This window comes from Cajanus cajan, chromosome 1 (assembly GCF_000230855.2).
Source record: "Cajanus cajan strain Asha chromosome 1, NIPB_CcT2T_4, whole genome shotgun sequence".
Classification (NCBI taxonomy): Eukaryota; Viridiplantae; Streptophyta; class Magnoliopsida; order Fabales; family Fabaceae; genus Cajanus; species Cajanus cajan.
In genome coordinates, this window is record NC_138517.1 from 89,020,192 (window position 1) to 89,044,606 (window position 24,415).

At 29.8% G+C, this 24,415-nt stretch overlaps 5 protein-coding genes across 6 annotated transcripts; 3 read left to right on the forward strand and 2 right to left on the reverse strand.

The window, feature by feature from the left end:
- The first annotated feature begins 736 nt into the window (after positions 1 to 736).
- Positions 737 to 3,988, forward strand: MORF9 (plastid developmental protein DAG). The gene is made up of 5 exons (XM_020378390.3): positions 737 to 1,251; positions 1,413 to 1,510; positions 1,598 to 1,663; positions 1,755 to 1,928; positions 3,622 to 3,988. Exons 1-4 carry the CDS (start codon positions 752 to 754, stop codon positions 1,925 to 1,927), a joined length of 837 nt encoding a protein of 278 aa, XP_020233979.2. The 5' UTR covers positions 737 to 751; the 3' UTR covers position 1,928; positions 3,622 to 3,988.
- A 2,417-nt stretch (positions 3,989 to 6,405) lies between these two features.
- On the forward strand, positions 6,406 to 7,844 carry LOC109814058 (uncharacterized). The gene has a single exon (XM_020378391.3). It carries the CDS (start codon positions 6,663 to 6,665, stop codon positions 7,632 to 7,634), a length of 972 nt encoding a protein of 323 aa, XP_020233980.1. The 5' UTR covers positions 6,406 to 6,662; the 3' UTR covers positions 7,635 to 7,844.
- Positions 7,845 to 10,272: 2,428 nt separating this feature from the next.
- Positions 10,273 to 11,535, forward strand: LOC109814099 (uncharacterized). Its single transcript, XM_020378447.3, has 2 exons — positions 10,273 to 10,940; positions 11,224 to 11,535. Exons 1-2 carry the CDS (start codon positions 10,409 to 10,411, stop codon positions 11,277 to 11,279), a joined length of 588 nt encoding a protein of 195 aa, XP_020234036.1. The 5' UTR covers positions 10,273 to 10,408; the 3' UTR covers positions 11,280 to 11,535.
- A 1,141-nt stretch (positions 11,536 to 12,676) lies between these two features.
- LOC109814063 (transcription factor DYT1) lies at positions 12,677 to 14,151 on the reverse strand. The gene is made up of 4 exons (XM_083067156.1): positions 13,792 to 14,151; positions 13,505 to 13,678; positions 13,118 to 13,294; positions 12,677 to 12,930 (listed from the first exon to the last, which is right to left on the reverse strand). The coding sequence occupies exons 1-4, from the start codon at positions 14,008 to 14,010 to the stop codon at positions 12,859 to 12,861; spliced, it is 642 nt and encodes a 213-aa protein (XP_082923282.1). The 5' UTR covers positions 14,011 to 14,151; the 3' UTR covers positions 12,677 to 12,858.
- Positions 14,152 to 17,224: 3,073 nt separating this feature from the next.
- On the reverse strand, positions 17,225 to 21,615 carry LOC109814089 (neryl diphosphate diphosphatase, chloroplastic). Of its 2 annotated transcripts, XM_083067149.1 has the most exons (8): positions 21,472 to 21,615; positions 21,080 to 21,356; positions 20,528 to 20,903; positions 20,212 to 20,430; positions 19,224 to 19,362; positions 18,853 to 19,101; positions 18,407 to 18,466; positions 17,554 to 17,686 (listed from the first exon to the last, which is right to left on the reverse strand). In XM_083067149.1, the coding sequence occupies exons 1-7, from the start codon at positions 21,472 to 21,474 to the stop codon at positions 18,455 to 18,457; spliced, it is 1,275 nt and encodes a 424-aa protein (XP_082923275.1). In that variant the 5' UTR covers positions 21,475 to 21,615; the 3' UTR covers positions 17,554 to 17,686; positions 18,407 to 18,454. The 2 variants fall into 2 exon arrangements, with proteins under 2 accessions (XP_020234024.2, XP_082923275.1); XM_020378435.3 differs by lacking the exon at positions 18,407 to 18,466 and having other exon boundaries at positions 17,225 to 17,686.
- Between the last annotated feature and the right edge of the window lie 2,800 nt (positions 21,616 to 24,415).

The window sequence follows — 24,415 nt, forward strand, 5'->3', positions numbered from 1 at the left end:
TATGTACTTTCAAACGAGACTAAACCATGATTGACATACGAAGAGGGCAATTTTATCAATTTGTTGGATATGAGATTTATTATTCTCCAGGTGTAACTTGCACTTAATCTCGAGATTCTGTCAGGACTCGGATTGAATCAAGTTATTTTAGTCTTAGAAAATGAGCACTTGTTTATATATATGCTGAGCTCTTCTTGTTGTTCGGTCAACTGCGCATGCATATAAGTCACAGGGTAAGTTACTTAAACCATGCCTGCAGATCAATAATTAATTAAAACTTGGATGCATTATACGTGACATAAGAGAACCGTGTTTCTTCTCCCCCTACGTAATCCAACCATAATTTAAATAAATAAAAAAAAAAAAAACTGAATGAAACATTGTTTTGTGGATTAGAAGTTAATTTTGTAGAAATTGAGTCATCACATTCTTGTAGGTGTATGTTTGAGTAAAAATTTAAAAATCACATTTAACGGAAAAAATTCATTCTAATATAAAAAAAAAGGTTTGTGAGTGTAATTTTTTCTTTAATTTTAATTGAATTAATTCAACTGGTTTTCAAATACACTGTATATGATAGTCTTTGGTTTCCTTGCTGTAACTATATAGTAATGATTGTGAAACCCAATCAAACACAAAGAGACAAGACGGCAACGAAGGCCCAAGGCCCAAGAAGAGATGCAACTCCCACCGAAAAAGTCCAACGAGGCCCATTTGTGATGCAGCAATTGGGTTGAGCGTTGCGCAGATAATGTATCCACTTCATTTTCTTACCAGAAGTAGCTATTTGATTCTCCGTGACGACGTCGTATCAGATAAAATATCTCTTCGAGCCTTATCGTTTATTTATGATCCACGGTTACGCTTTCTCCAGTTTCATTTGAGTGTGTGCGCGCTTTCAGTCACCACCGATCCTACAATGGCGACGGTTACGTTTTCCTTTTCCGCTAAAACCCTAACCCCACCCTATCACCCGAAAACCCCAATCTCGAGCTTCACCCCGGTGACGAATTTACGCCTCCCTCATTCTATGGTGACCCGAACCCGAAACCCTATCCGGATTCGGGCGACGCTGGACGGCGATTTCTCGGCGAAAAGGAGCAGCAGCAGCGAGCAGAGGGAGACGATAATGTTACCTGGCTGTGATTACAACCATTGGCTTATTGTAATGGAGTTTCCTAAGGACCCTGCACCCACCCGTGAACAAATGATTGACACTTACCTTGAGACTCTTGCCACTGTATTGGGGAGGTTCTTTCCTTTTCCTCTTCTCTTTCTTAACGTTTTATGTTTCGACAATGAATCCACGTGGAATTATTATGTACCTTAAGATATGTGCGGATTCATGTGCACCTTCTGTTTTGTGGAGAAATTTATTCGTTTTGTCATTATGTGCTTTGCTTGTGTATCAGCATGGAGGAAGCAAAGAAGAACATGTATGCCTTCAGCACCACCACCTACACTGGATTTCAGTGCACTGTTGATGAAGCAACTTCAGAGAAATTCAAGGGTGATGTTTCAACTCCGGATTTGTCTTGATTCCATTGTGTCGTTACTTGATGAATCCTGGTTATTCATCTCTTATTTTTGCTTGTAGGTTTGCCCGGGGTTCTTTGGGTACTGCCAGATTCGTATATAGATGTTAAAAACAAAGACTACGGAGGTTATTTTACTTATTTTTTACACTCATTGTGTGTTTGAGATTCTACTGCTTGTAATCTTGTTGCTAAATGGTTATTGTTATTTGGTTTTAGGTGACAAATACATAAATGGGGAGATTATTCCTTGCAAGTACCCTACCTACCAACCGAAACGTAGCGGGCCAAAGAATGAGAGTAAAAGGTACGAGAGACGGAGAGATGGCCCTCCCCCTGACCGCAGAAGGCCAAGACAAGAGGCAGCTGCTTCAGATTCATCCTCTACATGAGGTAGCTATGAAACGCCAATTCTTTAATTTGCTTGATACACATTTGTACCTGAAACGTCAATACACTTGGGTACATATCAGGGAAGTATCTGAGCCTTTAAAAAATATTATGAAATATGAGACACAGAAAACATGTATACTATAGAAAATAGGAGCGCTGCCACGTGATGAATCAGAAAATGGAAATTGTACTTTTTATGGATGGTTTCAAGAAAGGAATGAGGCTGATAGTCCTATTCCTATTTGTAAACTATAGGAAGAAATTTATGATGATAATGATGTATATGTACATACTTACATACGCTTTTGGTAATGTCTAAGAATTATGTTCTTAATTTGAATTTGCATAATTGAAATTATGAAAAATGCTAGGAGCACAACTTTTGACATACTCTTTGTATACACTCCTTCCTAATTCCAACATCCTATTTAATGTATCTTTCTCATGATTTTGTATTTTTCAATACACTTTAATGGTTAAAATACTTTTTTAGTTTCTATAGTGTTACTTACTTTACCTTTTAATGCCTATAGTTTAAAACATATCTTTTTAGTTCCTATGCATATCTTTTTCAATCTTTTAAATCCTAATAGTTTAAGATAAATTGTCCCTATACTTGCAATTCTTTAATCCTTGTTGTTAATTTTTTTTTTTTTGTAATGTTGTTTCTTTTGTATTTGACGTGACAGGGATATTAATTCAAATAAATTTGTGTGTCTGATATTGAATTTATTTTGTTGAAATTATTCTAAATTAAGTATTTTGATGACGTTAATACAAAATGGTCACCGTTATAAAAAAAATTAACCATAGGGACTAAAATGATTATAAAAGACTTATCTTAAACTATAGCAACTAAAAATACCTATTTTAAATTATAAGATTTAAAAGGTAAAATAAGTGAAACAATAGGGAAAAACTTTAATCGATAGGAAAATAGGAGAGAGTATTGCTAGCACAATTATGTATTTTTTTCTCCCTCAGGACCGAACTATAAGGGGGAAAAACTTGTGTATTGGGCTAAAATATACGGAAGTCATAGCTAACTTAACCTCATAATGAAACCATCCCAAAATACTCCATTTAAATGAGATTATGTTTTCAATGACCCTTTTTGTTCTTATTATCAATTTCCAATGAAGAGTATTCCGGGAAAAAATTGTTTTAAATGAAATTTAATGTTGTTAACCAATTTTCTTAATTAGCATAAATCAGTTATTTATTTATTTATTTTTATAATTCAGCCCGTTGTAGTATGTTTTTGAAATTTTACACACGTAGATATGTATCTTAAACCCGCATTGCATCCTATAATCCTATATATCGTTTTAGAATAATTGTATCGTAGTATTGGATACACTTATTATATCAGTGCATCATGGTGAAGTACTGGATAGCATTCTCTGTTCCACAGGTCCATGACTTCTTTAACTTCTACCAATGTTGCATGAAGTTTCATTGATAATTTTCCCCTATGCATGTTCAAAGTGAACTAACAGAGAGTAAAAACAAACCGAGAGAATGATTATTCTGATATATTTCTTGCAATGTAATTTGTAAATGTAAAGAGAGTATTTATATTACTGAAACTGTATAACTAATATAACTGATAGAACAGATTCTTAACTTCTAACTGAATGTACACATGTACTACTTGTTATTCATGAAATCTTATTCGGCTCTGCAATTTCAGTCTTGCAGGTGATTTTCAGTTTTGTCACAACTTTATATCATGCTCATGGTCATTTAAACAAATAGAAGATTGAGCTTGTGTTGGATTCTCGTCAGATGCATACAATGTTTCTCGCAAGCTCAAATGGGTATTTTCACGATTCATCTTGAGGAATATGTGCTTTTGGACTATATGAGTATGACATGTGAGACAAGTGCTAGATTTATTTGTCTGTAATTTGGAGCTATTTATGATGCAATCAGTTTGTTTTTGTGATAATTTTTCTGCAAGTTTCATGGCAGCTGCAGTTTTAGCACATAAAGTGACTGATATGAACTGTACAAGTTTAGATAATGTGCATATATAGCCTTTTGACATTTATCTTAAACAGCCAGTTAATGAATCCTTAGGTTAGTAATGCTACAACAATCCCTGTTTTGGGGGTTTCACCCTCCGCCCCTTCCCCATCTTCTTGAGGATAATTATTTTAACAGCAGTAACGACGGAAACTAGAGCTGATGTATATGTTGAAGGGATGCAACAGTTATGCTTTGTTTGGCTGCTGAAACAAAAAAATGAGCGTAGGGGAAAATAAAGAGGTAATTTTTTCCCGCAATGTTGATTGAATGACGAGAAATATGATTAGTTCTTTTTTCCTCCTTTGGTTGAAAAGGCGAGGGAAAATGAAATATAATTATACGAAGATGGTTAGATTTATCATTTTAATAACTCTTTATTATTCTCTAATGAGATCTTTTGGTGGATTTTGCATGATATTTTGTGGATTTTTTTTATTCACTTGGAAGATGGACGTTTTGGTTTGGAGAAAATATTTGTTTTAATGTTTATCATTTTGTTTTCAAAAGTCTGTATAGAAAACCAGTGGGAAATAATTTATTATTATTATTATTGTTGTTGTTGTTGTTGTTATTTTTATACAAAATTTTAAAAATAGGAAATTGAAAATGAATTTAGAAATTTTTATTCATTGCTTTTGTACTCGTTTTGTTAATGATTTGGAGATACAGGTGGCATCCCCATCCATAGCCGACAAAAAATATGTATATTAGGAGGATATCTGTTTATCCCTGAGATGATGATAGGCCAACCTTGTGGACGTGTAATTAACAATTATTTATATTCATTATTTGACTGGCAAAGATGGTATTTGAAAGGCTTTTTTCATATTTGGAGATTTAATTGAAACGCTCAATTAAATGAATAACCTCTCCAGCTGAGGCTGAGTACCGAGTTTACTTCCAGTGAACGCGTGTAGGCACTGTCTGTCTAATAACCCAAGAAACAATGGCCCTTTTGTATAGAGCCGGTTAAGTGGATTTTATTGCCAGGCCCAAAAGAAAGTCTGGTTTTTAATATCTTTTCAAGGATTTATGCTGAAGCGTATTTCTGTCCAAAAATAACGTTTGTTTTATGTATAACCTGAAAGAGTGAATGATTTTTATCTAAGTATTCATTTTGTTTTGGTCAAAAAGTTATTCTTAATCCACGTTTAAACTCGTTGACTGCTCACAAATTTTGCTTAAAGTTTAGGTTTTTAATTGAGCCAGAGCTACACCTCGTGATTTGCGTAGAAGCCTTTAATCATACGTTATTTTTTCTCGCATTTTAAAGTCGCGATTTGAATGCTTGTAACTCCCAAGTCTCATGCTTAAGCTACCTCCATCAAAAGAAAAGTAGGCAATATTACACATGAAATGTTATTTATATTATTGTTTAATTTAAATCTTTTTGTACAAGGTATTAAAATTAAATAGTTCCCTGTAGTTATCATTATCTTGGCAAAATTATTAATGATTCTTTTTATGTCACTCTCACACACCAGTTTGGCTACTCGGCCACTCACTAGCCAATAGCCATCACTGATTTCTAAAGATTGATGTCATCAATCGTACTATCTTTAAATGCTTGTTTTAAAGCTGTAAACAAAGACAGACGACCATGGTTGCCCCCCCCGCTTTGCTGGTTAGAATTGATACTTTATTATTATTATTTATTATTATTATTATTATTATTATTATTATTATTATTATTATTATTATTATTATTATTACAAACATCGAGGCCTCGCGTTTCAGCTTAATTAGGTTGTGTTTTATGCAGTAAGGGATTAGATACTCGATTGAATGACTTTGTTGCTAATGCTACGTATTTAGTTAGAACCATTTCAAGCATTTGATTTGTTGCTTTGTAATTTGGTTGTGTTTCCTTTCTTCCTCTTTCCGTGAGGATGAAGAAAGAGAAACATTGGCATGCTTAGGCTCGCCACCAACATTTTTAGGGATTGGTGAGTGTTGACACTACACACACAGCATTTAGGCCTCAGCAGCGTGGCATCATCGCCACTAAGCCACTGACTATCTATTGTCTTATTGGTATAAGAAATGTCCTTTTCGCAATAATTTTAAAAATAATGAGAGAGAAAAAAAAGAGAAGGAATTGTAAGGTAAGATGAATAACCGTAAAATATTTTATGCGTTAATTTAAATTAATAAAATAAAATATTAAATAATTTAAAATTTTTTAAAAAATTTATAAATCTGATTTATGTATTAAGAATTTTAAATTCAATATTTGGATTGTTAAAATTTGATGTAAAACATGAGTTATTGAATAGAGTAAGTCTAGACTTACTCCTAAAATAAAAAAAAAATCTATCCTTATATATATATATATATATATATATATATATATATGAAATTGTGAATAAAAATAATATCTTTTTGTTAATAATATCTTCTTAAAGTAAAGTTTTCTCTTCACTTGCATAATTGCATCTGGACATCTTAGCATAGATAAGAATTGAACGGTTGGTGGGAGAGATATGGTACACTAAAATACTTTTCTTTTGGTACTACTCAACTGATTACTTTAAAGGTGAAGGAAAAAAGCATTCTTTTTCACCACCGAACGGATCCTATTCATAGGAGATAGCCGACTGCAATGTCTCTTCTGTTTCCCGAGAAACTAGATCCTGTACTCATGTCATAGTTGCAGTTGAAGTACCCTCTTTCGAAGGTTCCATCTTCAATTTCTGATGAAGCATGGCCTACTACAGCTCTTCCTATTCTGGCTCTGATTATGGTGAGTACAATTCCAACTCTTATGCTCTCAATTATGATTATGCTCAAACCCCACCCTTTATGGCTTATACTGCCTATGACTACAATCAACCATATTACGGGTATGAGCCTAGTTTGTATTATGCTCCTAATTACACTGCCCAGAGTTACCAAACCATATCATACTCTGCCACAACTTATTGTGACCCAAAATCAGTTGTGTATGATCCCAATTATGGTATGACTCAACTTGTGATCTCTTATTCTAACTTGGAATTCAATGAGCCTGCATTTGATGACTATGACCCAACACCTTATGGTGGTGGGTATGACATTGATCAGACCTATGGCAAAGCCCTACCACCTTCAGATAAAATTTGCTATCCTCGTTCTGGATCAAGTCCTATTAGTGCCATAGTGCCATTACCTACTATAGAAGAGGGAATTGAGGAGAAAGCAATCATACCCCAGAATGGTACTGCAGTCCAAACAACTGAAGAGAAGCCTCAGTCACAAGATAGTGGCAAAGATCAACCAGGGGAAGCAGAAGACGACAACTACGACACTGGTGAAGATGATGGCAGTGAGAGTGAGGGAAGTCACCATGAAGATGGCTACAGTGGAGGACATAATAGTGAGTATGAGAAGCAAGTGGCTCCTCAGTATCCTAGGGGATATGGGTTGGAAGCTGTGGACCTTTGTGAAAGCTTGTTTGGGTATTGGCCTTGTTTGGCACGTATGAAGACGAGAGAATGTTGTCATGAGGAAGTGACTGATAGAGGGAACTATTGCCAGGAAAACATGTGGAAAGGTACTGCAGATTATCTATTTGGCAGTACAAATCCTTATGGTGAGAGAGGGGAAGATGGAGGAGACCTTGTCTATGGCTATCAAAGGCACTATCCAATGCAATCACAATACAGACAGATTGATCATAATGGTGAATCGTGGTGACGCACCAAAACGATTTGTTCAAAGATCTAATAAAAAAAGGTTTAAGTGTAAATCTTGTCTCTCTTGTAATAAATGTAAAATTTGAATTTGAAGATGTGAAAACAAAATTTCATGCTTGCTTTGTGGTAGGTGATGTGTTGAGTGCTGTGATGGTTAAAAATTCTGCTCCAAGACTTTCTTTTCTAAATGACTAAATTTGCTTTCAGATTATCTATGAATTTTTGGTGTTTATATTTTGAAAGAGTATACACTCCTTTATTGTATTTTTACATTTTTTCACTAATATACTAGTTCCGATTCTAATTATAAGTAATGTAGGGCAAATTATTAAAATTAATAAAAATTAATTAATATAATTATTTTTAATTAATTCTATCCATGAATTCAAATTTTATTTTAAATATACTTTTACTTAATTAATTTAACTGATTATTATATTTAATATTAATTATAAGTGAATACATAAAAAATAGAGTTAACACTAAATGAAATGTATAAAAGAAATTTAATTGTGAATAACTTTACAAATTAATAATTGTAACTTATAATTAGAAACTAAAGAAAAAACCAATTTTTTGCTTATAATTAGAATAAGAGATAATATCTTTAAAGGTTGATAATAATAATAATAATAATAATAATAATATTATTATTATTATTATTATTCTTTTTAATCTATACCAATATATAAAAGAGATATAATTTTTTGTCTATAACAATATTAATTTTTAGCATCCATTTTTTGAAAGATATTTATACTCTTATATTGTATTTTAATTTTTTTTTTCTCACTAATATATATTTTAAGGAAAAAAATGTATATGCAAAATAAATAACCTCACTTTAAAAATAATAACTATTCATTTTTTTTCTTCACGGAAACTTATTTTTTTATTTTCACAAACGCACCAAGTGTCTTTTTCTTCATATTATGTTATAATGGAAATAGCTAAAACTCACCATATCTAGATTGAAACGCTTTCATGTTTTTCTTAAAACTCCTTTTACTTGGTTAAAGAATTACAGCATAAACTTATATGGACTTATTATAATTATACAGTTATTTTGGACTGGGCTTTCAGTAGGCCCAATCTTGTAGGCTCAACTCCAAAGACTATGAAGTCCGTAATCCAACATTCTCCTATGTGAATGTGACTGCTAGCTTTATCATCTTGTTAATTGCATTGTTATAAAAATAATTGCAATGATATTACATTCTCGCCTATTTCTATACTTAATTTTTAATCTTAAAATTATAAATAATGTAATATTTTTAAAAATTTCAACCCTCGTTTTAAATTTACGACTTTTGATTTATGACTTCATTCAAATATTGACAGTTTATTTATGACGGGGTATGATATTTAAATATTATAAAATGATATTGTGGTGTATAATATTTGAATATTCAAATTATTAAAAAAGAAATTAAGCAACAAGGGATTAACTCTAAAAATGTTAATCTATCATAAAGGGGCAAATTATAATATAAATATTGTTTGTTATACACATTTGATGTCTTCTTTGACCTATTCTCTTTAAATCATCTGTATATATATTGGATTATTTTCTGTAATTCAAAGTCTCAAATAGTTTCTCAAACAAATTTTAAACTTGTAATTTCAACTAACAACAATTTATATGTATATGATGTTGTATTTCTTAGCTGGACTTTTTGTCCTTGGGATATGATAGCTTGGACCAGTGGTTAGAAAATTGAAATTCATATTGGGAATAAGATAGTGACGAATGAACTAACACATGCTATGAAACAAGTACTGAGAGTTTGTGTTTTGTAACTAAAATAATTTAACTAGACTTATTAATGAAGCTCTTGGGTCCATGGCCAAAACACATTCGAGGAGCCAATTTGATGAACGGAATTGGCGACTGAAATCTTTTTAATAAATGCGCATTCCCGCACGCATGTTTTATGTATCATTTATGTGTGTATAATGGATCCATTCCATATCCCCCACTTGTATTCTTTGCTTAAAAAGTCTTCTAACCTAAATTAACAAAAGGACCAAAATATATAATTGTTGTCTAGAACATTCGACAATGCATGACTTTGGTGATACTATATTAAAAAGATGATGAAGATGAAAACAGAATAAATATGAGTAAAAGAGAGGAAAAATGTATCCATGGCCCCTCGTCAACCGCAGATTAAGGCCAAAGCGCCAAAGACTACATTCAAATCCATCTTATGTTTTCGACTTACGTACAAACATGTCATTACTAAAATAAAGCATCACAAATCGTAAAGGCAAAGTTGTTTTCAACCACAATCATCATTTATTCTTTATACTCTATAATAAGACATACTATTCAAATAATAAAATTATACAATATTATAAAGACAATACATTCCTTTCACTCATCTAAGTTAAATTTATTGACATTCATAACAATTATTTTGAAAGTTATACTCGTACTTTTTTTTTTCTTTTTAATTTCTCTTATATATTTATTGTATGATATAATATCACTAATTTTATATATGTAGCATCTATCACTCCGCCTCCTACTAATTATTTCCATTAAAATAATTGATTAAAATGGAACGTTATCTTTATTCCATTTCCAACTTTGGATCTCCCATTTTAATATGCTTCCTCGTCACATTTCTTGGGTCATAGTTCATAGATTGTAACGCAAGGGTAGTTTGTTCATTTCACACACACACAATCCATGTAATGCCAACCAAGAACCTAGAAATTCTATCAATTGTCCTCTCTGGCTCCCACTTCCAATCATAGTGTTCAAAAACTATGTTTGTATTGTACTACTACTACCATCTTAGAAACCCTGTTAAAACCTCAAGCACCAAACTTCTCACTCAAAAGCTTCCTCCTTCACTCACCCTCAACATGTCTATGGCACACACATCTTCACAAGCCATCTTTCTAGTTTTTGTTGTTCTTTCTTTCTCAGTGTCTGTTGCACATTCTTCTATTCATGAGCTTCTCAGAAGCCATGGCCTACCAGCAGGGCTTTTCCCAGAGAGTGTAAAGTCATACAATTTGGACCAAAGGGGTGTTTTGGAGGTGAACTTGGATGGTCCTTGCATGGCCAAGTATGAAACAAGAGTGTTGTTTGAAACTGTGGTTAGAGCTAACCTTAGTTTTGGTCAGCTCAAAGGGTTGGAGGGTCTGTCTCAGGAAGAGCTTTTCCTTTGGCTACCTGTGAAGGATATCATCGTGAATGATCCATCTTCAGGTCTCATTCTCATTGATATTGGTCTTGCTCATAAACAACTCTCTTTGTCTCTCTTTGAAGATCCACCAGTTTGTAGATCCCAAGGTACTGTTCCACTCACTTTCACTTTGTATAGCTGTTATTTACTCATGACTTGTCTTTAATTTCTTTGAATTTTGGACCTTTCAATTATGGACTTTGAATAGAAATCATCGTGGAATAGGAAAAGCATTAAAGCATATGCATATGCATATGCATGCCATTTTTTTCTCAGCTATGATTACTTTCCAGGCTGTCAAGTGATATGATTGGATGTATTTCAATATTCAGCGGACATCAATTTTGTCGTGGGGTTTTGATTTCAAATATTGAATGTGGCTTCGTGCAGGTCTTTCACTAAATATTGGTGGAAGGAAGGGCATTGGATTTCAAGATCAGAGATGAAAGACTGCTTGTTTATTTATCTGAAAAAAATGGTTTCTTCTTTTCTCTTTCCAATTTTGTTTTGCTTTGCCCTTTTCTTTTTCCTTTATAAATAATAATTATTATATGGTGTAATGTGCATAGATCCTAAGAGAGTTGTGATTAAATTAGAAATCAGATGAGGGGAAAAAAGAAACTGATAGCGGTGCTTGTTGTAAAAAATCTTTGTGCAATTTTGTTTGCCGCTTTTTTCTAATGCTCAAGGAAAGTTATTTGATATTATCATGTCATATCATTCCATTTCGTTCTTTTCTTTTCCTTTTCCTTTTTACTTTACTAAAAGGGAAGTCATTCTTTGAAAGAAAAAGCTATTTGATCCTCTATTGAAGATATTCAGAGGATCTGCTAACATTGACAGTTATTTAGATGCCTATTGAAACTAAATTTGCCTCTCAAAATTTGAGTAGGAAAAACCTTAGTCGCTTCAAGTTAAAATTGAAGACTGAGGGGATATTCACATGGCCATTACATATGGATCGTAAATCAAAACTTGATTAATCTATTTGGCATTCATATGGGCAAAATGTTGGTCTACTGTGAATTTCTTTCTTATATACCCTTTTCTATGTGTGTTTTCTAAGGAATGAAAAGAACTAAGATATCAACTTGTTTGGTTAGATTCAGATATTCAATATAAAGTCCTCTGTCTTCCTCACCAGCATTGGAAACCCATCTCCATTTCTAGTCTAGTTGGTATTTGTCTTGAGTTGTCTTTTTCTTAGATTTTGGACAACCATGTTAAACTTATAATCTGGAACCATATTCTTATGTACTTAGTTCCAGTTTTGTTGAAGTACATTGCAGACTACTGTACTTGAGCCGTAAATGGACAGCATTGATGCTGTTGTAGCCTTTTATTTTAAGGTTTAGGTGGTCACAGGTTCTTGTCTCTCTCTCCGCTTTCCCTGCATCACTTTTGGTTGGTTGTCTAATGACAGTACAAGCATTATTAATAAGGAGAACCTTTATTTCTATAGCCATTTAGTTTTTTTAATCTTTCCATAATTTTTAAACAGATCGAAGGTAAAATAAAAAATCAAGTGGGAAGTTATTACAAACTAAAAATAGAATCTGTTATGTAACTGATTTTCATTTTCACTGCAAAAATATTGAGTTGACTCATTTTATTTTATTAAGTAACTTTATTTTATTTTATCAAGTATAGTCTAAATTCTGAAATTGATTTAGTTTTGTATCATCTTTTTGAATGGTTAAAAATCATTTTTCTTATCTAATTAACATATTCCGCGTAATAATATAAGTGTCCCAATTGTGGTTGGTGTTAACATATGACTTTTTTTAGAGGGGTTAGAGAGACACAATAAGATGAACTGTTTTTTTAATAAAATATAAATACTGAATGTTATAAGCTAGCTGATATGATACTGATTCTGCATTATCCAACAGTAACAACAAACAAAATTATCTAAACTGTCATGGTGTTTTTTTTTCATCATTATAGAATGAATCCTCTCAAATGCTAGTGGTACTTAAATCATAACCTAACAATAAAATAACTTAAAATCCATTTCAACTGGCTCTATATGTCATTGATAATATCTTGTAACAAATTCTTGGTTTGATGAACTGCAAGTCTTTCACCATCCTTGCCCTGAACAATAAAAAAATATTATGTTAGCACATTGTTAAGTTTCTGAAGGTTGCAGAGATGCATCTTTTAATACAAAGATGAATCAAACTTCATCTTCAAGTCTCTTATGAGTTTAGTAACATACAAAGCATGAATCATTTGCTGTAAAAAAGCAAGTCTGATTTTTATCATTCTTAGAATCCCTCACCTGTATGCAGCTTGTAATCAGAAATGCTCCTTTTGTGGTTGTGAGATTAGTATCTATGAGCTCAATGCCAAAATTATTGAGGGCCTCCATCAATTTGCTGAATCTTCCCCTCTTCTTCTCAATGATGATCTTTACCCAAAGTTTATTCCCATCTATTTGAGCCACTCTCACCTCTGCCTGCAGAATGTAACAGTGGTAACATTAATAGTTAACAGTTGGAGAGACTAATCATTCTTTTTCCTAAAGAGAAGATGAGTTGTTTGGATACAAACTTTAAAACACTTTTTAGAACTTCTTTATTGGAAAAAGCTCTTTATTTTCGTAAAGAAATTCTCAAAAGCATTTCTAATTTGAATCTAAATAGACTCGATCTTAATTATAGATGACCTGTATCCCCCAATTCTGCATATCCTCCACTGCATTAATTTCATCTGCTTTTGTCTCTGCTGTGTCCTCTGAAGTTGCTTCCATTCGGTGAAGCTCATGGCTGAGACTCTGGACTTTGGCTTGCAGCTTCTCAATGTAGGTGATAGCATCTTCGACAATTGTTGCTTTATTCATCTAAAACAAAAATTAGAGTTTTATAATCAGTTTACATTGCAGCAATTAATGTAAGTGAACATTGAATAAAGCATGAGATAAAGAAGTAAGAAAGTGAGGGCTTAGGTAGTTGCATTTGTGATGATAGGTACTATAGAACGCAGCATCAAAAGCCTGCTACTCAGCTTCTCCCTCCTCCTCCTTTCAGTCTCAAGGTTCTTTGATTTGTACTCTCTTGTGTCATCATCATAGTTCCTCTTCCTACTCATCCTTTGCATGCTACTACCATTTTCAGTAGCAAGAGAAAATTCTTCCATAGTAACACATAACCGATCTTCATCTTCATACTCCATTTGTGGAAGGGAGAAAAAGCAGGTTTTGAAGAAATGTGTGTTGAAGGGTTTGTAAATTGAAAAATGGGAATTGGTTGGTGGCTATATAAGTGCTTCTCATAGAGGCATCATGTCAGATAAACAGAAGAAGAGAGAGAAAGTACATCGATGCGTGTTTTGAGGGTGGTCCCTAGTTAATTCAGGTGTGTTTCTTATGACACACAAAATATATTCCAGTTTTAATGTGTCTTCTGGTTTGGAATCTTCCTAACAAAATGTGATTATGAATTCTGGTTATTTTCTTACACAATGCAATTAGAGATCACATTGAAGTTGTTCATAACTAACTTGTTTCTTTGACAATAACAGCTTTGAGGAATAACTTTACCACAGAATCATAAAAGGTTTAACTATAAGAGGAAAGAAAAATCATGTAACTACTTATTTGTACCAGGCAAAATGCAGCAAGTGGAAAGAAAAAGAAAAAAGAAAAAAGAAAAAAAAGCTAGTTTTTAACGTAGGCTTTGGTAAAGTGCAAATGAACTTTCGTGTGCATTTTGGTGTGATTTGTAAGGCCTTTGGCAGTTGGCCTTGTTGACTGAAACTGCAAACCACAGTTGAGTGTGGTTGTTAGAGCCACAGAGGAATCATTGATTATTAGTTCTCATTTTATTTTTATTTTTTAATCCTTTAAAATTATATATTTTTAGTTCTTGATGGAAAATGCAGTTTTTTTTTTATATATTTAATATTACATATAATATTAAATATATTAAAAGATTAAAAGAAGTGAGAGGTGAAAAAAGGATTTGATGGAATGAACCAAACGATTGGAAAGAGAATTTAATGGTAAGTGGAGAGAGATACGAGAAGGAAAGAAAAGGAATAATAAACATATATTCTAACTTCAAAAAACTTTTAATCAAATGATGAGTATTAATAAAACATCATTCAATTAAAAATTATTGAATTTGATTCTTTCTCAATTCATTGAAGAAATGTTTATATTTGATGTGAGTATGCCAATTATTAGTTGATTTTTGAAAGAAAAAAAAATTGACAATCGTTTTAGTCTTAAGAATGATAATTAGATCTCTGGTAAATGGAGATTTTTATCCATCAATGAAGATTTCGTTTTTGATCGGCATGAATCGGACACAGATTAAATTATCTTTTTTTCTCCTTCTATTGAGTTTGAGTGACGTACCATTCGTATAGGAAAAGTGCATTCAGCAAAACCAGTAAAATGTAGGAGGTGTATTTAGTAATCCCCTAATCTCAGTGGTGCTGTCTCAATGTAAAGAGGTGCAAATGTCACTACCAAACCAACACCTAAGCCATCTAAAACCCTTGCAAAAAGGAGATCACCACAAGATTACCTGTTGCAGAATTTTATTATAATTTAAATTTTAATTAAATATTTTATTTAATTACTTTTTCTGTTTGGAAATATTTTAATAAATTGGTTTGTATTTTAATATTTTTTAATTACTTTTAATTAACATTAAAATGATTATGTTTTTTAATTGTTATTTTGACCAAGTTTGTATGTTGGGAGTAAAAGTAATATATAATAATCTCTTCTTTTAAAGACTATTTCTATTGCTAAAATATTTTTGAAATGATATTATTTGATTCAAAGATCTTTCACTGTACATAATTGATTTAGTATATTATCGAATCTTAGGAGAGAAATATATTACACATTCATTTATCACTTCAGGGGAGTATTTTCTTTCTAAAGATACATAATATCAATATTTCTCTTCTATTTATTTCTTATTTTTCTTAAATTAAATTATCAAATTTTTACTTTATTTCTTACCTATTTATCTCTTCTCGATTTCTATCCACTCTATATCTTACATTTTTTTTCTCTACTAAACACACCCTAAAAGATCAGTATGAATTTCTTTGTGGAGTTAAAATTATCTTCATTCTCTTCATTAGTGAATGATAAGGGAGTTCAGTAGGAGACATATAACATTAATGAAATTACTAATCATCATGATTTTTTTTAGAGTTACCCAATGAGAATTTTCTTAAAAGTTACATGAAAAAAGACATTTTTACTCCTAGCAACAAAATTAAAATGAGTCTAGTACTAGTATTGGTTGATGATAGAATAATGAAGTAGTTTAACGCATTATTTGTTTAAAGTGATTTTGGAAAGAAAGAAGTGAGTGAAAAAGAAGTATAATAGAAAATTAAGTTTTATATTATTTGAGAAGGTGATAAAGAGAAAATATTAGTGGGTCTATATTAAAAAAATTTCATAAAAAAAAGAGATTTTTGTGGATAAAAAATAGTGGGACCCATTAAAATTGAAATGACATTTATTCTTTGATTTTAAATTATATAAATATTTTTTAAGAGTAATTATCTCTTTAAAACACACACCTTTCTTCTCTCCATTTAAACAACTTAAAATTCTACTCATTTTCTTTCTTTTCCTACTCCTTTCTTCTCAAAATCTTCTATCATGCAAACAAAGCATCAAACTGAAGCATGGCCTTTGAGGAGTCATCAAGAAATTCTTAAGTTGTATTGATGGAGTTTTGATACCTCTCCCATCAACAACTAATAACATGTTAACACGTGTGTTAGATATGCAATTTCACTCATGTGTTTAAAAATGAAAATACAAAAATAATACACATGTCACCAAACTATTGGTTATTAGTGTGGGAGGGGAATCAAAACCTCCCTAAACACATGAAATGTCTAAAGAATCTCCGTATTATTATCAGGAGTCATCTCAATCCCACGTACGTACAAACAACAGACATTGATTTTCACCCACACTCACACAGGTAACCTTCATCCTTCTTCTCTTCCCCCATGTATTATTGCCTTTTAAGGAGTAGTGTCTTGGCAATCATTTTTTGCAATTTGTAGTGGATGAATAAATATTCGATGAGATTTTCTCCGCTTATATATTTTTTAATCTCTTAAAAGGTGTGAGACTTATAAAATAATAGTTATTTTTTATTTATATATTATTTTTTAATAAATAATTATTATTAATAGTAAACTTTAATATAATATAAATATATTTTTAGTGATTATTATATATTATTTATTAATATTTTTATTAAATAATAAAATAAAAACAATTAATTTATTATTATTAAATAATTATTGTTAATAATAAAATTTGTTTGTAGTGAAGTTAAGATTTGTAACATTATGTCCATTGTACTTTTCAATAATTGTTCATGTATAGTATATACTGTTGAGGTTAATTAAATGCTTTTATTATTAGAGACAAAAAGTTAAAACACAAACACAAACAGGTTGGACCTAATTGATGATAAACATACGTGCTTTCATGCTAATGAAAGTGAAACTACTTAGCAATAAGCCAATAACCTTCAACTAAAGGACTAAGCATAAATAATAACTATATGTGTCCAGCATCGACATCAAGCAACGTTTGTATTTGTTCTCGTAGACGGGAGAGGCTAGGATTGCTTTGATAATGGTACATCAAAGGTACCATTCTAGCTGCATTGAGACAAAATTTGGTGAATGATGAGGGTAATCCAGTTGAGGTGAGGACTTGTCCATTGAGACGTTTCCATTCACGTGAAATCAAGTGGCAAACATGACTTTGTGCGTCTTCAGTTGAAATGTCTTGATGTTCATTCATATAGCAATCAAGGTATGACCCATCAAGTCCGTTTTCATTTTCACTCTGCAGTTATCCACATCCTTAATTACAACATTACATATTTATAATACAATCATTACTAGATTTTATGTTGTTACGTGCTTTTTTTTTCATGCAAATTTTACCTAAAATTTCTTGGAAATGTTATTTCAAGAAATTTTTCTGCGAAACTTTATTTCTAGGTAATACTTACATGAATAATATATTTTTGAAAATTTTAAAATTCGTAAGAAATCTTCCTACAGAAAAAATTCGTAGAAAATTTTCTCGCAAAAAAAATTAACATGTGAAATTTCCCGTGAAATTTTTTACAAGAAATTTTAAACGAAAATTTATTACAAAAAAAAAAACAAAGAAATTACTATTTAGAAATAATTTTTTTACAATTTCTATTAATAATTCTTCAACTTTCAAATGTTTACAATAAATTCATTTAAAGCATTAAGAAATTTAAGAAATTTTCTTTCATGCCTTTAACATGTGATAAATAACATTTTAAACTCTTATATTGTAAATTATAAGTCGAACACTCAACCATACAAAATCAACTTGTAAGATGAGTGTTGCCCCAACTTATATACTCTTTAATTGTTTTATTTCTAATCGACGTGAGACTTGAGGAAAATCTTTTAATTCTTAAACTTATAAATTTATATATATATGTATATATATATATATATATATATATATATATATATATTCTTGCAAATTAAAATTGGCAGGAAAATCTATAAGAAAAGTTACCTGCAAAATTTTTCTATCATTTAGTAAACATTACTTGTGAATTTATTTTTACAAGAAAATCTGCAAGAAACAAAATAAAATTCTTACAACATTTTCTACAAATTTTACCATAAAAAAATTTCTATAATCACTAAAATTATAGCAAAATTTGGAAAAAAAAATATTTGTAGATTATTTTTCATAAAAAAATTTGTAAGAAATTTCTGTAAATTATTTTTCGCAAATAAATTTGCAAAACTTTTTTGTAAAATTATTTTGTAAGAAAATTCGCAAAAAAAAAAACTACGAATATATTTTTTTAAGGAAAGTTTGCAAAAAAATAACTTTTTCCTAGTGAATACTATATTTTCATAATACTATAATTGAACTTCATGTTTGATTTTGAAATAATATGTATAAGATGTTAGGTCAAATATTATTACTATCGTTATAATTTTTATATTTACCTGAGCTCCCTCTAAATCATCAGAAAGACGAAGAATTTTTGCCACTGAATGTATAATTTCTGGGAAGTTGTCCACGATAGCAACAATTTCCTTGTTTATAGTCTGATCCAAGAGGAAGAATGCATGGACAAGCACCACATGCACTCCTGTGGTCACAATTCCATTGTTCAAGTACTCCTCTGACCTTGGCAAATGTCCAGAATTCAACCAATGTGCCTCTTCCAAGAAAGCATTCAACAATTTCACCCACTATTTCATATAAATTAATGCTTCACTATTAGTTAGGTTTTCAAGAAACCCTACTATCTACTTAAACAAAATAATTGACATGTGACATGATGAATTGCACAAAAATAAAATCGACTCTTTACCGATCTTTTCAGGGTATCTATAGGGTTCAATCCATGTTTTTTGTAGATCTTTTCCGCGAAATCATTTGTAATTTCGTAAAGAACACTTAGACACATTTTCATGAAGTCTGGAAGTTGCTCTGTGCCAGCCAATTCCCATCTGAATCGGGAGAAATAAATTCGATCAATTCTTATAGCATATTTCTATAATTAGATCGAAATATCAAAAGAATATGGTAGATGCCAAGTCATATCTTGTAGTGGTCTTGCTGGGAGACATAGAACATGTGTGGGGTCTTTTGTTTGACATTTTGAATTTAGTGTAGCACACTCATTTGATTAGCTATTCATTTGTATTAAATAAGTACAAATTGTGTTTAACTGTTTGGACAAGTTAATGCTAAATATTTTATTGTATATGGATTTGATATCCCTTATACCCTTCAATATACTATTTATTTGCTGTCTAAAAAATGTTATATCTTGTAGTTCATTTGCTGAAAGCATTTACGTAGCTACGTTCAACAGCTTTTACATATTCATTCTCTATTTATTATTTTCCATTACATTATTTATTATTTACATGTGTTTTTCTTCTCTTTTTATCTCCCTCTTTCTGTAGAAATTGTAAAAAAAATTGTTGGAAAAACAACATTACTCCTTTTTAATTTTAGAAAAATTCTAAAAATATAATACAAAAATATTTAAAATTTTAAAATAAATATGCCTAACTAATTCAAGCAAATAAATAAAATATAAGTGGTTAATATTTATGAGAGAAAAAAATAATAAAATTAAAAAATACTTAAAAGTAATAACTAGGATTTGAAGGCAAATATAAAAAGAAATTTTAAACAATTAAAAGTTGGAGTTTGGCAAAAAAAAATTCATAATATGAAAGGAAAAATTAAAAATGCCCAATACTTTTACAATATTTGAAAAATATAAAATCAATATTAAATAACAATAGATTCACTTATATGCATGTGTGTATTATATAGAATAATACCTATTAATGGCATCTGTAAATAAAGTAAGTTGGTCTATTGTCCCATAAACATCGAAGATGTCATCAATAATGTAGATTAGAGAGATAGGTTTAGTTAGCTCAATCCTTTGGTCTGAAAAGCTTGGATCTGTGAAGCACGCCATTGGCCACATGTACCATTTAAGAGGTTGATACCTTGCGAACTTCACCTCCTTCGCCATTCCAAGATCTTTCCACCATCTGTTATTGTTAAAAGGTTGGTGATTATTACAACTGCTATTCCAACTAAAAATGAATATGTCACTGCTCTAGAGGGATTATTGGTTATGAATCTTACTTGTAAACTTGTTTTATTTCATTCTGGTTCATGGACCTAACTATGCAGGAATTGATTTCAGCAAGTTCCTCTAAGCATGTCCATTCTTTCTTGGTCTTGAAATCACTTAGATGCATATTTTTGTCCCTGAATCTTGATAAGCCATAGTGAAGTGGACTCTGAAGAGTGTTAGCAACATAAATTGCTTCATGATGTTCTTTATGTGTTGTCAACCATGCATGAAGAAGTTGGTTGCTGAGGTAACCTGCTTCATCAACACTATCTTCTCCTTCAATACTTAACTGGGTTGCCTCATACAGGGCAATGAGACTCTTCAAATCTTCACCATATTTTTCTCTAAACTCTCTTTTGTTACTCTTCAAGCTGTCAAATAAATCTGAGCATACATATAGTTGTAGCATTTAGTAACCAAGCAACAAACTCCTTTTTAATAAAACTAAGCTGATATATATAGTTGTTAGTTGTTACATAGAATGGAAATGTGTATATAATTAGAAGGTAAATATGTTTTGGTCGTTTATACATATAGAGTGAAAGATATATAGTTTGAACCTGCATGAACATAATGGCCTCTTTGTCTAAGTAAACGGAAGGCAAGTGCAACTTTATAAAGTTTATGGTTATCCGAAAAATCATTAAGATGACTGCTAAATATGAAATGATGGTTCTGAAGAACGGCTTCAGTTTCCTCTTCGAAGAGGTGTTCAATGCCAAGCCTTTGGATAATGTCAACCATACACAAACTTTCCATGGGATTCTCGCTAATGAGTTTCTGGAACACATGCTTAACTTCCTTCAATACCAATCCTTGTTTCATATAAATATCATCCTGAAAATGTAAATTTAATGGTCAATATATTTAAGAACAAATTTTCGATGAAAAGATCGTCAACAGAATTAGAATTTTAGTTGTAGATGCAGAAAAGAAAAAGAAGCATCCTTACCATAATGGAATCGTTTCTTTGAGTCTTTGCTTCTACACTAGATGTGAAGAAATTAGCCTGTTTATGTTCCTATTTAAGGTCGCGTCCGTTTAGAATGAGTTTGTACACACGCGTTCAGCATCGCATAACTGCATGTGGAAAAGATATTTCGTTACTCGCAAACAAATAAAAATAGCCTTTCACACCAATTTTTTTTTATATATATATTTTTTCTATTTTTTGATTGCGAGTTTAATCCCTATATATTAAATACAATTTTTTTTGTCTTATGTTCATTTATTATAATATTTATAGATTAAATTTTAATATTTTTAAAATAATTTATTAATAAATTATACAAAATTTAAATATAATTTATTTATTCAAATATAATAATAATATTTATATGTAATTTATTATAAATTTCAATTACATTTAATAAATAGATTAATTAAATACTTAGTCTATGCGTTAATTACTATGCACGTGTAGCAATTAATTATTTAATTTTAATTACATTTAATAAATAGATTAATTAATTCGTTTTAATTATTTTGGATGTCATTAATTACTATGTGTAGCAATTAAAAGGCGTTGAAATTTCAGACTCAACAGCATGAAACACACTTACGGAATAGGTAGATATATATATATATATATATATATATATATATATATATATATATATATATATATATTCCTTTTAAAAAATAAGAAGAAAAAAGTAAATAATTTATGTATAAACTAAAATTAATTTATATATTTAAGTTAAAAATAAATTTTTGAAAAACTAATATAAGAGTTTTACATACTAACTTGTGCAGATTAATTTTAATTTTTGGAAAAAAAAATTAATTATTTAATTTTTATTTTTGAAGTGCTTTTGTAATTCAAACGGACATCACTATAGATCAACAATTTTTTTTTTTATGATGAAAACAAAACAACAAATAATTAATTCTATTTTTATATACTACTATCACTATAATTTTGAGGTTAGAATTAGTTCTTGAATGATTTCCAAACATCGTAATTACTTATGGTATGGTTAATGGACAACATTTGTCTTTAATTATGTGTGATCAATCAAGGATTCAATCTCTGTTTAATATGTATAAAAAAATATTTATTAAAAATTAACTTTTTAAATAGAGCTCAATATTGAAGAAAAAAAATTAGTTTAAACTTTTGTTTAAGAGATATTTTTTATTTAAAAGAAAAAGATGACACGTTATTTCATGCAATTCATGCAGAGTTGGCTTCATATATATCAAATAGCGGTGCTGTTAACAAAGTTTTTTGATTAAGAATATTTACAAAATTTGAAGATAAAAATGACAATAAATACATTAATTATACCCCCAAACAATTTATCTCATTTCGTCAGACACAAATGGCTATCACTTTAATGTTTGGAGGCATTATTATTATTATTATTATTATTATTATTATTATTATTATTATTATTATTATTATTATTATTTGAGAAGTAGAACCCAACAACCCACCTTTTGTCGTTTATAATCAAGCTGAGATTCTTAATTCAATCAAATTCCAAAATATTGTGCGCCACGAATATTTCATTTAGTAGGTCTTCCGAATCAAATTGATTTTTTTTCTACCCCACAAAATTGATTATGAGACACGCAAAATGCAACACTTACTAAGAGAAAGAGAAATGATTTAGAGGGATATAAATATAATAGGTAATATGGTATGGTATGATAAGAAAAAATAAAAACAAAAAGAAATTTAAATACTTAAATGTGTTAGTTTTGATTTTTTTTTTCATTTTTTTAAAATTTAAAATCACTATTTTGATCTTTATTATTATGTGTCAATCATTATTTCCCTTAAAAAAATCATAAGTAATATTTCTAAAAAAGAATTTTATGATACCTAAAATAAATATTATTTATGTATTTTAAAATGAACATTGAAGATCATAATTAGTAATTTCAAATTTTAGAAAAAAAATCAAATATTTTAAAAGCATCAAAGCAAAAGAAGAAAAAAATATTTTTTTATAAATATTTTTTTATAAATAAATTAAAATAATGCAACACAACGAAAAATGTTTATAGAAATCAAAATAAATACTCCTTCATTAAAAGTATATTTGAGTAAAAAAATAATGGAGATATTAGTAATGTTTAAAAGAGTTGTCTAAATTTCGATGACACATGGGAAGAATTTAGGAAACAGATTTAGGCCTATTTGAATAAGTTTGTCTAGAAGTAGAAGAAAAAAAAAAATATTTTTTTTATAAATTAAAATTAGCTTATACATGAATGAAAGATAAGATTTTAGAAAATTTAATAGGAGATAATTTTTATAAATTAATTTATACATATATGTTAATTTTAATTTATGAAAAAAATTATTTCATATTTTTCTTTTTATTTTTTTTCCTAGACTTGATTTTGAAGAATTTACATATCCAAACAAAATATTAATTATGGTGACTTTCGATAATAAAATCACAGTGGCTTTCTCTTTTATCAGTAGATCAATATTTTTCTTTAATTTGTTTTCTCAAGGGCCCTGAAATGTTACAAAATGAATAAACATAATTCCAATAAAATATAAAATATAAAAATAAAAATTATATTACTTTATAAATATTTTGTATAATAAACATGTTAAAAAATTAATTAATCAACTCGTATTTAATGAACGATTGTCTTGCATAAAATTATTTTTAATATGTCATTTTTCAACAAGTGTTTATAAGAATTTTTATACTTTTTTATTTTAATTTAATTATTTTTAGGGATTAGTTTACAATTGAAGCGTTTTAAGATTCTTTTAACTCTTTATCTAATTTTATTTTTATTTATAATATTTATTTGTAAAATAAATTTTAATATTTTATAAAAATTATCAATAATTAAAAATAATATTATATCACAATTTAAATTACTTATTATAAATTTAAAATATAATTTATATATTTCAAATTATC

Bases quoted from the DNA above. Each gene is read 5' to 3' on its own strand.
- MORF9 (XM_020378390.3), top strand. From the start codon at position 752: ATGTATCCACTTCATTTTCTTACCAGAAGTAGCTATTTGATTCTCCGT. The intron at 1,252-1,412 runs GTTCTTTCCTTT...CTTGTGTATCAG, and splicing joins CTTGCCACTGTATTGGGGAG to CATGGAGGAAGCAAAGAAGA. The intron at 1,511-1,597 runs GTGATGTTTCAA...TTTTGCTTGTAG, and splicing joins AACTTCAGAGAAATTCAAGG to GTTTGCCCGGGGTTCTTTGG.
- LOC109814058 (XM_020378391.3), top strand. From the start codon at position 6,663: ATGGCCTACTACAGCTCTTCCTATTCTGGCTCTGATTATGGTGAGTAC.
- LOC109814099 (XM_020378447.3), top strand. From the start codon at position 10,409: ATGTTTGTATTGTACTACTACTACCATCTTAGAAACCCTGTTAAAACC. The intron at 10,941-11,223 runs GTACTGTTCCAC...GGCTTCGTGCAG, and splicing joins ACCAGTTTGTAGATCCCAAG to GTCTTTCACTAAATATTGGT.
- LOC109814063 (XM_083067156.1), bottom strand. From the start codon at position 14,010: ATGGAGTATGAAGATGAAGATCGGTTATGTGTTACTATGGAAGAATTT. The intron at 13,679-13,791 runs GCAACTACCTAA...TTTTTGTTTTAG, and splicing joins TAGTACCTATCATCACAAAT to ATGAATAAAGCAACAATTGT. The intron at 13,295-13,504 runs GTCATCTATAAT...TACATTCTGCAG, and splicing joins TGCAGAATTGGGGGATACAG to GCAGAGGTGAGAGTGGCTCA.
- LOC109814089 (XM_020378435.3), bottom strand. The intron at 20,904-21,079 runs GTTCAAACTATA...ATGTATGCTCAG, and splicing joins AGGCCATTATGTTCATGCAG to ATTTATTTGACAGCTTGAAG. The intron at 20,431-20,527 runs GTAAGATTCATA...TAACAATAACAG, and splicing joins GAAATAAAACAAGTTTACAA to ATGGTGGAAAGATCTTGGAA.